At 44.5% G+C, this 14,350-nt stretch overlaps 1 protein-coding gene across 1 annotated transcript in view; it reads left to right on the forward strand.

Moving 5' to 3' along the window:
• LOC140464259 (epithelial sodium channel subunit gamma-like) overlaps positions 1-3,819 on the forward strand; it is a 39,962-nt gene extending 36,143 nt beyond the window's left edge. The window contains exons 12-13 of the mRNA XM_072559093.1: positions 455-530; positions 3,144-3,819. Of these exons, the coding sequence (XP_072415194.1) occupies positions 455-530; positions 3,144-3,506 (439 nt within the window). The 3' untranslated portion in view covers positions 3,507-3,819. The remainder of the gene's footprint in view (positions 1-454; positions 531-3,143) is intronic.
• The last annotated feature ends 10,531 nt before the right edge of the window (positions 3,820-14,350 follow it).

The raw sequence follows: 14,350 nt of genomic DNA on the forward strand, positions 1-14,350 counted from the left end.
CACCTAGTTTCCTTTGTCAGCAACTTCCAAACATGTGGGTCTCTGCCACTTAGAAGCACAAGGGTAGCTGATATTTGGAAATCTGCAAGTTTCACTCCAAGTCTCACACACCAACCTAACATGAAAATATATCACTGTTCCTCCACTTCACTATATAAAAATTAACACCATTCTCCCGAACAGCACTGTGGGTGTCCCTGTACAACAGAGATTGCAGTGGTTCAGAAAGGCAGATCAAGGGCATGTCAGGTTGGCAACAAATGCTGGCCCAGACAGTGACACTCACATCCCATAGGGAAATAATGCAAGTCTTTCTTCCTTGACTGGAAATCCATACAATAAGAGTAAATGACAGGGATCTAGCATATTTCTCATCTTTATGTCTGCGTCCATTGGGCCTGTATATAACAGAGGGCACAGATTGTGCTGAGACTTCATGATCTTTCTTTGATAGGAATGAATTAGCCAATCTGGGCATCTTCTACAAAGATCTCAATCAGAGGAACATCTCTGAAATAGCTGCAAATAATGTAAGTATTGAAACCTACCCACTGGACTCCATAATGGTCTGTAAAGCTTATTGTGCCTTCCTGAACCAAATGAAGAAGGAAGGTCTCAGGTTTGCTCATCATTCTGTGCTGAGCGAAATGAACAACAGCACAGGCTCACTGCCAATGGCTTAGTGATTGGAAAATTGGTAACAGTTCCCATCTCAGTGGTACAGGCACCTCAACACAGCAAATTGTATGTATATGAAAAATTCCTAATGCACTTCACAATGTCATCAAACAATATTTTTTAAGACTGGACCAGTTCAGTTCTGTCACTGGTGACTCAGGCTGTTGATAGTGGGGAATTCACCAATGATAATGCTATTGAATGTGAATTCTCCACTTTCAACAGCCTGAGTCACCAGTGACAGAACTGAACTGGTCCAGCCTCATAAATACTGTGGCTACAAAAGCAGTCAGAGGCTAGAAACTCTGGAGCAAAAGACTTACCTCCTGACTCCCAAAGCCTGTCCTTCATTTACAATGGACAGCTCAGGAGTGTGATGGAACACTTCCTACTTGTTTCAATGGCTGCAGCTCTAACAACACTCAGGAACTTTGACACCCCTATGTGGAACTGCACAAGATGGGTGAGATACTAAACTAGTATTTTGCATCTGTTTTTACTCTAGAGAAGGATATTCAAGCTAGTGAACTTGTGAAAACAAATAGCGATATTATAAGAAGTGTCCATATTGCAGAAGAAGAGATGCTGGACATCTTAAAATGCATAATGGTGGATAAAACCCCAGGACCTGATCAGAGAAGCTAGGGAAGAAATTGCTGGGACCCTTGCTGAAATATTTGTATCATCGACAGCCACAGAGGTGCCAGAAGAGTGGAGGTTGTCTAATATGGTGCCATTATTTAAGAAAGGTGGTAAGGAAAAGCCAGGGAACTATAGACCAGTGAGACTAACATCAGTGGTGACTAAGTTTTTGGAGGGGATTCTGAGGAACAGGATTTACATGTATTTGGAAAGGCAAGGACTAATTCAGAATAATCAACAAGAGAACTAGCCATTTGGTTACAAAATTGGCTTGAAGATAGAACTCAAAGGATGGTATGGGAGGCTTGCTTTTCAGCCTGGAGGCCTGTGAGCAGCAGTGTGCCAATGTTCCGCAAGAATCGGTGCTGGGTGCACTACTTTTTGTCATTTATATAAATGATTTGTATTTGAATGTAGAAGGTATGGTTAGTAGGTTTGCAGATGGCACCAAAATTGGAGGTGTAGTAGACAGCAGCAAAAGTTACCTCAGAGTACAATGGGATCAATGGGCCAAGGAGTGGCAGATGGAGTTTAATTTAGTTAAATGTGAGGTACTGCATTTTGAGAAGGCAAATTAGGGCAGGGCTTATATACTTAATGGTAAGTTCCTGGGGAGTGTTGCCAAACAGAGAGTCCTTGGGTGCAGGTAGACAGAGTGGTTAAGAGGCGTTTGGTATGCTTTCCCTTATTGGTCAGTGCATTGAGTATAGGAGTTGGGAGGTCATGTTGCAGCCGTACAGGATAATGGTGAGGCCACTTCTAGAATAATCATTCAATTCTGGTCTCCCTGCTGTAGATAAGATCTGAAATTTGAAAGGGTTCAGAAGAGAATTACAAGGATGTTGCCAGGTTTGAAGGGCTTGAGCTCAAGGGAGAGGGTGAATAGGTTGGGTCTGTTTTCCCTGGAGCATCAGAGCCCAAGGGGTGACCTTATAGAAGTTTATGAATTCAAGAGGCGCATGGATAAGGTGAATGGTCAGGGTAGGGGTGTCTTAAGCTAGAGGGCATAGGTTTAGGGTGAGAGGGGAAAGATTTAAAAGGGACCTAAGAGGCAACTTTTTCACGCAGAGAGTGGTGCATGAATGGCATGAGCTGCCAGAAGAAGTGTTAGGTGTGTGTAAAATTACAACATTTTAAAGGCACCTGGATGTTTTTATGAAGAGGAAGGGTTTAGAGGGACAGCGAAGAGCTGGTAAATGGACTAGATTGATTGAGGCTATCTGGTCAGCATGGACGAGTGGGACTGAAGGGTCTAATTCCATGCTGTGCTGCTCTATGACCATCCAGGAAAAACCAACTGATTTGATTGGCTCCCCATCAGCCACTGGGAACATTCACTCCCTTCCCCACCAGCAGTGGCAGCAGTATACAATCTACACAATACACTGCTGGAACATAGCAAGGCCCTTTGAAAGCACCTTCCTAGCTTCCAAACTGTGCCACCAAGAAGAACAAGGGTAGAAGATGCCTGGGAAGACACCACCTTTAATTTCCCCTCCAAGCCACTCGCCATCCTGACTTGGAACTAGATCACTGTTGGATCACAATCCTGAAGCTCCCTTCCTAATGGCACTGTGCGTTTACCTACATCACATGGACTGCAGTTCTCCAAGAAGGCACTTTTTAAAAGAGCAATTAGTGATGGGAAACAGATGCTGCCTAGTGAATAAAGTCCACATCCTGTCAAAGAATTTTTTAAAATGCCAGTGCAGTGTTCTGATCAGGATATCCCCATCTGCAACTTGCAGACATTCCGCTCCCCCAGTTCAAGCTACTGTCATTATCTCTGTAGTTAATCTCATATCTCTACTCTCTCATCCCAGATTGTCACTTTATTGTCGAACTTTGGAGGCCAGCTGGGTCTGTGGTTGAGCTGTTCAGTTGTTTGCATCATCGAGTTTGTGGAGGTGTTCTTCATCGATATGTTCATGATCATTGTCCGGAAATGCATACAGACTATACGCAAGTGGTGGCAAAACAAACAGGAGGAGATCCCTCCAGCCATCAGTAATACAGCTCATGGATCTCCTGTCTACATAAGTGACGAAGACCCACCAACTTTCAACACTGCCCTGCAGCTGCCTCGAGCACATGTCCAAGACACACTTCCCCCAACTTACGAGACCTTGCGCATACACAGCAGTTTCAGTCCTGACATCTCCACCATGGAGTCTTGCAAGCACTGACTGCAGCATTGCAAAGGTTTTTGACTGCAGTACTGTATATACTTTTGCTTAGCTGTAGAATAATGTAGCACAGGAAGAGTGGGGAGCCAGTCAGTGTTGGTTGAGCTTAGGGAGAGGTGAACCAGTGTAGGGGGAGCCAGTGTAGGGTGAGCATAGGGACATATGAGCCAGTGTAGGAGGAATATAGGGACAGATGGGCCAGAGTAGGGCGAGCTTAAGGACAGGTGAAGCAGTATAGGAGGAGTATAGGGCAAAATGAACGAGTGTAGGGGGGTATAGGGAAAGGTGAACCAGTGCGGAAGGGGTGTATAGGGAGAGGTGAGCCATGGGGGAGGGATGTATAGGGAAAGGTGAGCCGGGGGAGGGGTGCATAGGGAAGGTGAGGCAGTGGGGAAGGGGTGTGCATGGAGTGGTGAGCCATGGGGGAGAGGTGTATAGGGAGAGGTGAGCCAGTATAGGGAGACGTATAGGCTAAGGTGAGTCAGTGAGGGGGTGGAGAGTGTTGGTTAGGGAGAGGTAAGCCATGGGGGAGGGGTGTATAGGGCAAGGTGAGCCATGGGGAAGGGGTGTATAGGGAAAGGTGAGCCTGTGTAGGGAGGGGTGTATAGGGTAAGGTGAGCCATGGGAGAGGGGTGTATAGGGAGAGGTGAGCCATGGGGGAGGGGTGTATAGGAAGAGGTGAGACATGGGGGAGGAGTGCACAGGGAGAGGTGAGCCATGGGAAAGGGGTGTATAGGGTGAGGTGAGCCATGGGGAAGGGGTGTACAGGGTAAGGTGAGCCATGGGGGAGGGGTGTATAGGGTAAGGTGAGCCATGGGGGAGGGGTGTATAGGGTAAGGTGAGCCATGGGGGAGGGATGTATTGAGAGAGGTGACCCCTGGGGGAGTGGTGTATAGGAAAAGGTGAGCCCTCTGGGAGGGGTGTATAGGAAGAGGTGAGCCATGGAGGAGGGATGTATAGGAAGAGGTGAGCCATGGGAAAGAAGTGTATAGGGTAAGGTGAGCTATGGGGGAGGGATGTATGGGGAGAGGTGAGCCGAGGGGAGAGGTGTATAGGGAGAGGTGAGCCAGTATAGAGAGACCTATGGGCTAAGGTGAGCCAATGAGGGGGGAGAGTGTTATTTAGGGAGAGGTAAGCCATGGGGGAGAAGTGTATAGGATAGGGTGAGCCATGGGAAAGGGGTGTATAGGGAAAGGTGAGCCATGGGGGAGGGGTGTATGGGGAGAGGGGAGCCAAGGGGGAGGGGTGTATAGGAAGAGGTGAGCCATGGGAAAGGGGTGTATAGGGTAAGGTGAGCCATGGGGGAGGGGTGTATGGGGAGAGGGGAGCCAAGGGGGAGGGGTGTATGGGGAGAGGGGAGCCCTGGGGGAGGGGTGTATAGGGAGAGGGGAGCCCTGGGGGAGGGGTGTATAGGGAGAGGTGAGCCCTGGGGGAGGGGTGTGCCAGTATAGAGAGACCTATGGGCTAAGGTGAGCCAATGAGGGGGGAGAGTGTTATTTAGGGAGAGGTAAGCCATGGGGGAGGAGTGTATAGGGCAAGGTGAGCCATGGGGGAGGGGTGTATGGGGAGAGGGGAGCCATGGGGGAGGGGTGTATAGGGTGAGGTGAGCCATTGGGGAGGGGTGTCTGGGGAGGGGTGAGCCATGGGGGAGGGGTGTATGGGGAGAGGTGAGCTATGGGGAGGGATGTATAGAAAGAGGTGAGCCATGGGGGAGGGGTGTATAGGAAAACGTGAGCCAATGTAGGGTGAGCATGGAGAGAGTGAGGTAGTGCAAGGAAGGAGTGAGCCTGTAGATCACAATAATCAAAACAAATAATTCCAGAGGTCAAGAAACTAGTCTTACCTTTTACTTACCTTTTATCTTTGTGATTCAATCAGTAATAAATAATGTTTCAAACTGTTTCAATAACAAACCACTGATTACCCAGCTGGAACTAGTTTAGTCTCAACAAAACAAGTTCTTCCATGTTTGACTCTGACAATGTAACTAAATGTGATGTGTGAAAAAATCTCTTCACACAAGTAGTTTCGGTCTGGAATGCACATCTCAGAAATGTGGTAGAAGCAGGTTCAATCGAGTCATTCAAGAGGGCATTAAGTAATTATTTGAATAGAAACAACTTGCAAGGGCAAACTAAAAAGACCGGAGGTTGGCATTGTTTTCCCATGGTGCTATTTGTAAAGATAAATATTTGATTTAAAATCAAGAACATATTACTTTTATCTATTACAATAAAGTTCACGTGTGTCTCAGTGTTAGCTCCTCTCTCAAAGAAGTGATTAATTCCCATCTTGCACATTATCTCCAGTTGATTATTTGTTTAGATCATTGGGTGAGGTTTTATTTTGTGCTCAGGAGAGGGAGGAAGTCTTTGTGCAAGTTTTGTACTGTGCCTCACCATTGAGCTGATCCACTCTATCCATCTCCATCCACAAACTCTGCATACTCCGACAACAGATCAGTTAAGAATATCTGGCAAGGAATATCGAGCAGACCAGAAACAAAGTCCATCATTTATCATTGGGATTATTCTCTTTCAAAAGGGAGTTTAAATAGTGGTTTTCAAAATTGATTAGATTCCCTACAGTCCAAATCGGCCCTCCAAAGAGTAACCCACCCAGACCCATTTCCCCCTTGATTAATGCACCTAACACCAGGGGCAATTTAGCATAGCCAATTCACCTAACCTGCATATTGTTGGGAGGAAACCCACGCAGACATGGGGAGAACATGCAGACTCCACACAGTCACCCAAGGCTAGAATCGAACCTGAGACCCTGGTGCTGTGAGGCAGCAGCACTAACCACTGAGCCACCCATGTGAGTGGCTTTGATAAATAAAGAAAAATCATTCCCACTAAGAGGAGGGTCACTATCTAAATTTAACAAAATTGACAAAAGAAAGGAATAGGGATAAGGAAGTTCATGCAGCAAGCTTTGGTCTGGAATGTGTTACTTGAAGCAGGTATAATAGGAGCCATCTAAAGAGAATTGGAAAATACCTCAAAAGGATCAACAAATGACAGAGGAATGGGGATACACAGGGAAGTGGTAATAATGGGATAGCTCTTTCAAAGAGTCTGGCATGATAGACCATATGGCCTCTTTCTATGCAACAAGGTTCTGTGATAATGTAGAGAGAATTCAGCTTCAAGTCCAAAAAGAAACTAGCTTCAGGCAATTCTGAGGTTATCACATTTTTTAAAAGACAGTTTTGTTCATTTTGATTTCCAGGTCCATTCTCAGTAACAACACAAGCAGGAGAGGCTGTAATAGCAACGCCAGTTCATTTGGGACAGGATTGTTTTGTGTAACTGTCAGACAGGTTGCTTTACATGCCTGACTAATTAATTTCCAAATAAGAAAAGAAATTGCCTTTCCACCCCCATACATGCCACCCCTCAGAGTCTCCCCCAATCCCTGCATCACTAAATGCCACCTCTCTGGACACATTATCCCTCAATACTTACTTGCCTTACTCATCTTCTAAACTTCAGTGCTCTCCCACAGCACAGGGCAGGTCCTTGGTTCAACCAACTTCAGCTATTTCTTCAAATATTTTCTCTCCATCACAGGTCAGAAGTGAGGAGATTTACTGATAATCGCAGAGTGTTTGGCATAATTTGTGATTCCTCAGATACAGAGCAATCCATGTCCAAATGCAGCAAGATGAGAGTAACATTCATTGAGAACTGTAAAGTAACATTACTGCCACAGAAGTGCCAATAATTACCATCTCCAACAACAGAGAATCTGACAACTCCCCTTGACATTCAATAGCATTACCAAGACTCAATCCCTCACTATCAATATCTTAGTGTTACCATTAAGCAAAAACTCAGTACTCCACCATTCCACACCAAACCCTCAACATTCTCCCACTCTATACCAAGTTCTCCACACTCTTATCCCTCAAAATTCCTCAACTCCACATCAAATCATCAATACTCCCCCATTCTAACCCAAATCCTCAATATTCCCTTATTCCACACTCTTAACTCTCAACACTCCCTCATTCCACACTTGAACTTTCAACATTCCCCCGCTCCCCCACTTTACACTATAACCCTCAGTAATCCTCCACCCGACAATCTGACATTTGGAGACTCCCACCTCAATCTTCACACATCAATACTGCCCTACTCCTCATTTACTTCTCAATGCACCCACATTTCATACTCTAAACCTTATTAAGACAACTCTAAAGGATCCTGAAGGATATCAGAATCCTGAAGTATTTACAGATTTTTTAAAAATTCGCAAGTTTTCTTTTGCAAAAGAGGAATATCTTAGAACAAAAATAACTGCGGGTGTAAATTCAGTGACTGGCAAATTGTTGTCTGCAGTCCACCTGTAAAGTGGAAGGGAAACTTCAAATAGGGAAAGGCTTCTGAAAAAGATAATGAGAATCGAATATCCCTCTCTTAGCAGAAAGCTATTTCTTGCAATCATGTCTTTTCTACCCTCCAGAAACATATTGAAAAAAATGGATTGAAAACTGACTGCAACACGACTGTGTGTGTGTATTGGCTGTGCATCCCTGTATGTGAAGTGTTATGAGGGTCACAGCTTTGGCAGCAGCCAATAAAAACGTACCTGCACTACAGCTAAAACAGAAGGAAAGGCTCTTTCTCTGTCTGTGTTGGAACTCAGCCACTGTGATAAGAAATCAAAACAACAGAACTTCCACCAAGCTGAAAAACCAAGAACCTCAAAATGAACTGCTGAACTGCCAATATCAAAGTAATGTCCATAGAATCATCAGATCTGTTCTTCATGAACAATTAAAAGGGTGATCCACATTTTCTTTACTTTTATCTTTTTGGACTCACCTCATGATCTGTTGTATTGCTATTTCTTCTTTAATAACTAATAAACTCATTCCTGTTGTTGTGGCTCTGTTCGCCGAGCTGGGAATTTGTGTTGTAGACGTTTCGTCCCCTGTCTAGGTGACATCCTCAGTGCTTGGGAGCCTCCTGTGAAGCGCTTCTGTGATCTTTCCTCCGGCATTTATAGTGATTTGTACCTGTGATTCACAGATCACAGATTCAATCAATAAGCACATCGACCTGGACCCAATATACCGATCACTGCAGCGGACAGCTGGAACTGACAACCGGAAGCGGCAGGTACAAATCACTATAAATGCCGGAGGAAAGATCACAGAAGCGCTTCACAGGAGGCCCCCAAGCACTGAGGATGTCACCTAGACAGGGGACGAAACGTCTGCAACACAAATTCCCAGCTCGGCGAACAGAACCACAACAATGAGCACCCGAGCTACAAATCAGACTTTGAAAACTCATTCCTTTTATTAATTGAAGAACCCTGGTTTAATTGGCTCCTTTTAAATCAGGCTCATTGGGATCTGGGAGAGAGGTATCCACAAGATAGGGATCCTTTTCAAACAAACTTTGCTGCAACCAACCAAGGGGGCAGGTGAATAATCAGGGAGAGCAGTTCATCACTCCTCACCCTGGATTTTAATGATTTTGGGCATCCCACATGGAGCTGTAACAAATTGAGGAAGCTTGCCCAGGGTCTGAGCATAACACTGTCAATACTTCCCATTGCCCCCCACCCCATCCACCCCACTGAAGTCCAATTATATATCAATTCTGCTCCATTCAACATTCTAACTCTCAATACTATCCTAATTCACACTCTAACCCCTAATACATCCCACTTTTCACTTAATCCCCAATATTACCCCTCTGAGGTGGCTCAGTGGTCAGCACTGTTGCCTCACAGCATCAGGGTCCTAGGTTCAATTCCAGCCTCTGGCAACTGTCTGTGTGGAGTTTGCACATTCTCCCTGTGTCTCTGTAGGTTTCCTCCGGATGCTCTGGTTTCCTCCCATAGTCTAAAGATATGCAGGTCAGGTGAATTAGCCATGCTAAATTGCTCTTAGTGTTAGGTGCATTAGTCAGAGGGAAATGGGTCTGGGTGGGTTACTCTTCGGAGGGTCAGTGTAGACTGGTTGGGCCAAAGGGCCTGTTTCCACACTGTAGGTAATCTATTCTATTGTTAAAAGCTATCTTGAGAATGTAACTTTAAAAAAGTTCCGGGATTTACATATGAAGGAACGGAAACTAACATGGTCATTCTAAAAGATTAAAGACTTAAGCTAAATTTGTTTAACATTACATTCCATTTCACTGCAATCTTGTTGCTATAACTTCTGTGTCTTATGATTCTGCTCCACAATCACCCGATGAAGAAGCAGAGTTTCGAAAGCTAGTGCTTCCAGATAAACCTGTTGGACTATAACCTGGTGTTGTGTGATTTTTAACTTTGTTCACTCCAGTCCAACACCTGCACCTCCAAATCATGACTACCATTCCAAACTAATCCTTAATACTTCGTCAGCCTACACTTATCCCTCAATAGTCCTGCATTTTTCACTTACCCTCTTCTTTTTACCCCTCAATACTCCCCCAGCATACATTTGCTCAATACTCCCTCACCCCAAATTCCAACAGTTAATACTTCCTCAGTCTGCACATCATTACTATCCCATACCTCAGTCTTTTTCCACCAAATTGAGGTTATTGTATCCGTTGCTCCCAATGAGGTCTCCTCTATATTGGGGAGACTGGACGCCTCCTAGCAGAGCACTTTAGGGAAAATCTCTGGGACACCCACACAAATCAACCACACCGCCCTGTGGCCCAACATTTCAACTCCCCCTCCCACTCTGCCGAGGACATGGAGGCCCTGGCCCTCCTTCACCACCGCTCCCTCACCACCAGACGCCTGGAGGAGGAACGCCTCATCTTCAGCCTCGGAACACTTCAACCCCAGGGCTTCAATGTGGACTTCAACAGTTTCCTCATTTCCCCTTCCCCCACCTCACCCTAGTTCCAAACTTCCAGCTCAGCACTGTCCCCATGACTTGTCCTACCTGCCTATCTTCTTTTCCACCTATCCACTCCACCCTCCTCCTTGACCTATCACCTTCATCCCCTCCCCCACTCACCCATTGTACTCTATGCTATTTTCTCCCCACCCCCACCCTCCTCTAGCTTATCTCTCCACCCTTCAGGCTCTCTGCCTTTATTCCTGATGAAGGGCTTTTGCCCGAAACGTCGATTTCGTTGCTCCTCGGATGCTGCCTGAACTGCTGTGCTCTTCCAGCACCACTAATCCAGAATTTGGTTTCCAGCATCTGCAGTCATTGTTTTTACCCCGTCTTTGATTCAGTCAGTTTCTGAGTTGTGATAAAAGAGCTGATGTATAGATGTTGGGTTCCTGGAATCAGGTTAAAGCAAACTTAGCTATTGTGTCTCAATCTCATCTCTGATTCAGAAAGTTAGAGGTTGAACTTCTGATCCAGAGATGAGCATTTAATCTAAAGTGATGTTTCGATGCAGGACTGAAGAAATGCAGCAATCAGGGTGCTAATTTTAAATGATACATTAAAAGACACCACCTAAGAGTTTATTTAATTTGCACTGGTTATATTCAAAGAAGAACAATGATGCTCTCCTGGTATCCTGCCAAAATTCCTCCCTTAACCAGCACCACCAAAATGTATCTGTTTATTTATTCTGTTGCCATTCATGACAGGTTGTTATCACCATGACAAACCTTCCGTCTCACTGCATTTAAAATGACAGAGATTATACTTCAAACTAGCTTTGTAACAGTTGGGAATACCCTGAGGATGCAAAAACTCTTCAGTAAATGAAATAAAAACAAAGAAAATGCTGCAACACTCAGCAGATCAGGTCACAGCTACGGAGCTGAAAGACGGTGCATGATTCATGTCAATGCTCTTTCTCTATTGCCAATCACCACCCAACATGTTGAATATTTCTAGCATGTTCTGAACTTGTTTCAAATTTGCATCACCTGCAGCGTTTTGCTTTTGTTTTAAGTAAGTGAAATCTGTTTCAAACTACGAACAGCCTCTGGGGAAATCCTTCAAGAAGCTGGCAGCCTGAACAATATAAACGCCCCTGAGGGACACTAAACTCCAAGGTCTCTGGCTGAACCTACAGTTTATTCTACTCCACCCAGACGAGTTGCATTCCAAAGATTCCAGTGTAACCATCTCCCTCAATGGAACCACATGTTCTTTCAGCTCTTTATCAGATTTGTTTCATTACTACACAGAGAAATCACTGCTTCAGCAACAGCATCTTCAATTATGTACTCCTAGGAGCTCCAAACCATGTTGTTTGGGCTTTGCCATTGACCTGGGACTTCATTCTAATTCTCTCTCCATATATGCTATTTGACCTACTAAATATTTGCAGCATTTTCTATTTTAATTTCTGATTTCCAGCATCTGCAGTAGTTTTCTTCATTAATTCTACCAGCAGCAGGGAGTGATTAGATCAAATGTATAATTGTCAAATGTAGCCCAATGACCTTGCTGCAGGTTTGTGCTGGCAGGAAGTATCCCCTGATCAGACACTATTGTGCCTCACTAAGGGACCTACAGGCATCAAGGGCCACCCTTGTGGTAGAAAACTCCTATTTTCCACACTGACACCCAATAGCAATCCCACCTCTCACCTTCCTCACTAGTATATGAATGGCTGGCTCAAATGAGGCCCACCCACCCACCTGTACTCAGAACCTCCATACCTGCTCCTCCCAATGGCATTCTGCAGTGGTGTTCCAGGAGCTGACATTTCAATGACCTACGATTGACCAGCAGCTATTGGGAGTAAGATGTCCCCCCGAAAGCCCTAGTAACCTGAACAGAGACAGTTAAACACCTGTGTAAGATTTAATCCTGTTAGGGCTCCCAGAAATATGGTCCAGTAGCATGGATATTACATTTGGTCATTGAGTCACACAGGCATAGAGATATAGAGCAAGGAAACAGACCTTTTCAGTCCACCTCATCCATGCCGACCAGATATCCTAAATAAATCTAGTCTCATTTACCAACATTTGGGCCGGATCCCTCTGTCCCTCTAAACCCTTCCTATTCATATACCCATCTAGATGCCTTTTAAATGTGGTTATTATACCAGTCTCCACCACTTCCTCTGGCAGCTCATTCTGTACACACACCACCCTTTGTGTGAAAAAGTCACTCCTTAGGCCCCTTTTAAATCTTTCCCCTCTCACCTTAGACCTATGCCCTTTAGTTTTGGACAACCCCACCCAGGGAAAAGACCTTATCTATTTACCCTACCCATGCCCTTAATGATTTTATAAACCTCTATAAACCTTCAGTTCAACCCATCCATGCCGACCTGATATCCCAACACAATCTAGTCCCACCTGCCAGCACCTGGCCCATATCCCTCCAAACCCTTCTTATTCATATACCCATTCAAATGCCTCTTAAATGTTGCAATTGTACCAGCCTCCACACTTCTTCTGGCATCTCATTCCATACACATACCACCCTCTGGATGAAAAAGTAGCCCCATAGGTCTCTTTTATATCTTTTCCCTCTCACCTAAACCTATGGCCTCTAGTTCTGGACTCCCCGACCCCAGGGAAATGACTTTGTCTATTTATCCTATCCATGCCCCTCATGATTTTGTAAACCTCTCTAAGGTCACCCCTCAGCCTCCGACAATCTAGGGAAAACAGCCCCAGCCTGTTCAGCCTCTCCTTGTAGCTCAGACCATCCAAACCTGGCAACATCCTTGTAAATCTTTTCTGAACTCTTTCAAATTTCACAACATCCTTCCTGTAGTAGGGAGTCCAAAGTTGCACGCAGTATTCCAACAGTGGCCTAATCAATGTCCTGTACAGCTGCAACATGACCTTCCAACTCCTATACTGAATGCACTAACCAATAAAGGCAAGCATACCAAATGCCTTCTTCACTGTCCTATCCATTATATTCCATCCACCATGTTCCTTTGCATCACTTAATCTGTCTACATCTCTTTGTAGCCTTTTCACTGCTTACTCTCCTACCTATCTATTATATCATCAACAAATCATTTATCAGATTATACTTGGTTTCCTCATCTACTCATTGATATAGATTATAATAACTGAGGCCCAAACACTGGTCCTTGCATTAATTTATGAGTTACAGACAGCCAATCCAAAATAATGCTTTTATCTCTTTTCTGCTTTCCATCTCTTACTTGTGTGTGCTGCCAACTATATCTTGTAAACGTTTGGAGGATTACATGGTCTCCTGGATCTGCAAGGATCGCCTGCTTCCGCTCTAACAAGAAGAGTCTTGCAGAGTAAACAAGTATAGTTTATTTCATCTCTGCAATTATTTACACAGCATAAGAATAAGCTCTTATCTATTAATCCTCACGACACATTCACAATCAAGTAGTAGTACTTTCAGACCCTTCCAGACTCATGCCAAGCTTTTTATCTGGTATCTGCCTAACATGCCAAACCCTTGTTTTAAATGAGTAACCCCTAAATTTTAAACGATAACTCTTTTTTCTAGATTCTCCCATTAGAGGAAACATTGTCTCTACATTATTTTATTACCACCCTTCAGGATTAGGTGTTTCAATCAAGTCACTCTTAACTTTTCATCTCTGGTGGATACAAGCCTAACCTGTCCATTAGTCAACCCCATTCCAGGTATTAGTCGGGTAGCCCTTTTCTGAGCTGCGTACATCATAGTTACAGACTTCCTTAAATAAGATGACCAATACTGTGTGCAGACTTAATATATAAATGATGCATAACCCCCCTCCTTGTGTATTCAATTATCCTCACAATAAATGATAACATTCTATGAGCTTTCCTCATTACTTTTTGTGCCTTCATACTAATTTTATTGTGATGTGTGCGCTTGGACACCTAGACCTTTCTGTATCTTCGAGCTCTGCACTATCTCACCATTTAAATAAGATGCATTTTTTTGTATTCTTCCAGCCTAATTGGACAAT

This window comes from Chiloscyllium punctatum, chromosome 40 (genome assembly GCF_047496795.1).
Source record: "Chiloscyllium punctatum isolate Juve2018m chromosome 40, sChiPun1.3, whole genome shotgun sequence".
Taxonomy (NCBI): domain Eukaryota; kingdom Metazoa; phylum Chordata; class Chondrichthyes; order Orectolobiformes; family Hemiscylliidae; genus Chiloscyllium; species Chiloscyllium punctatum.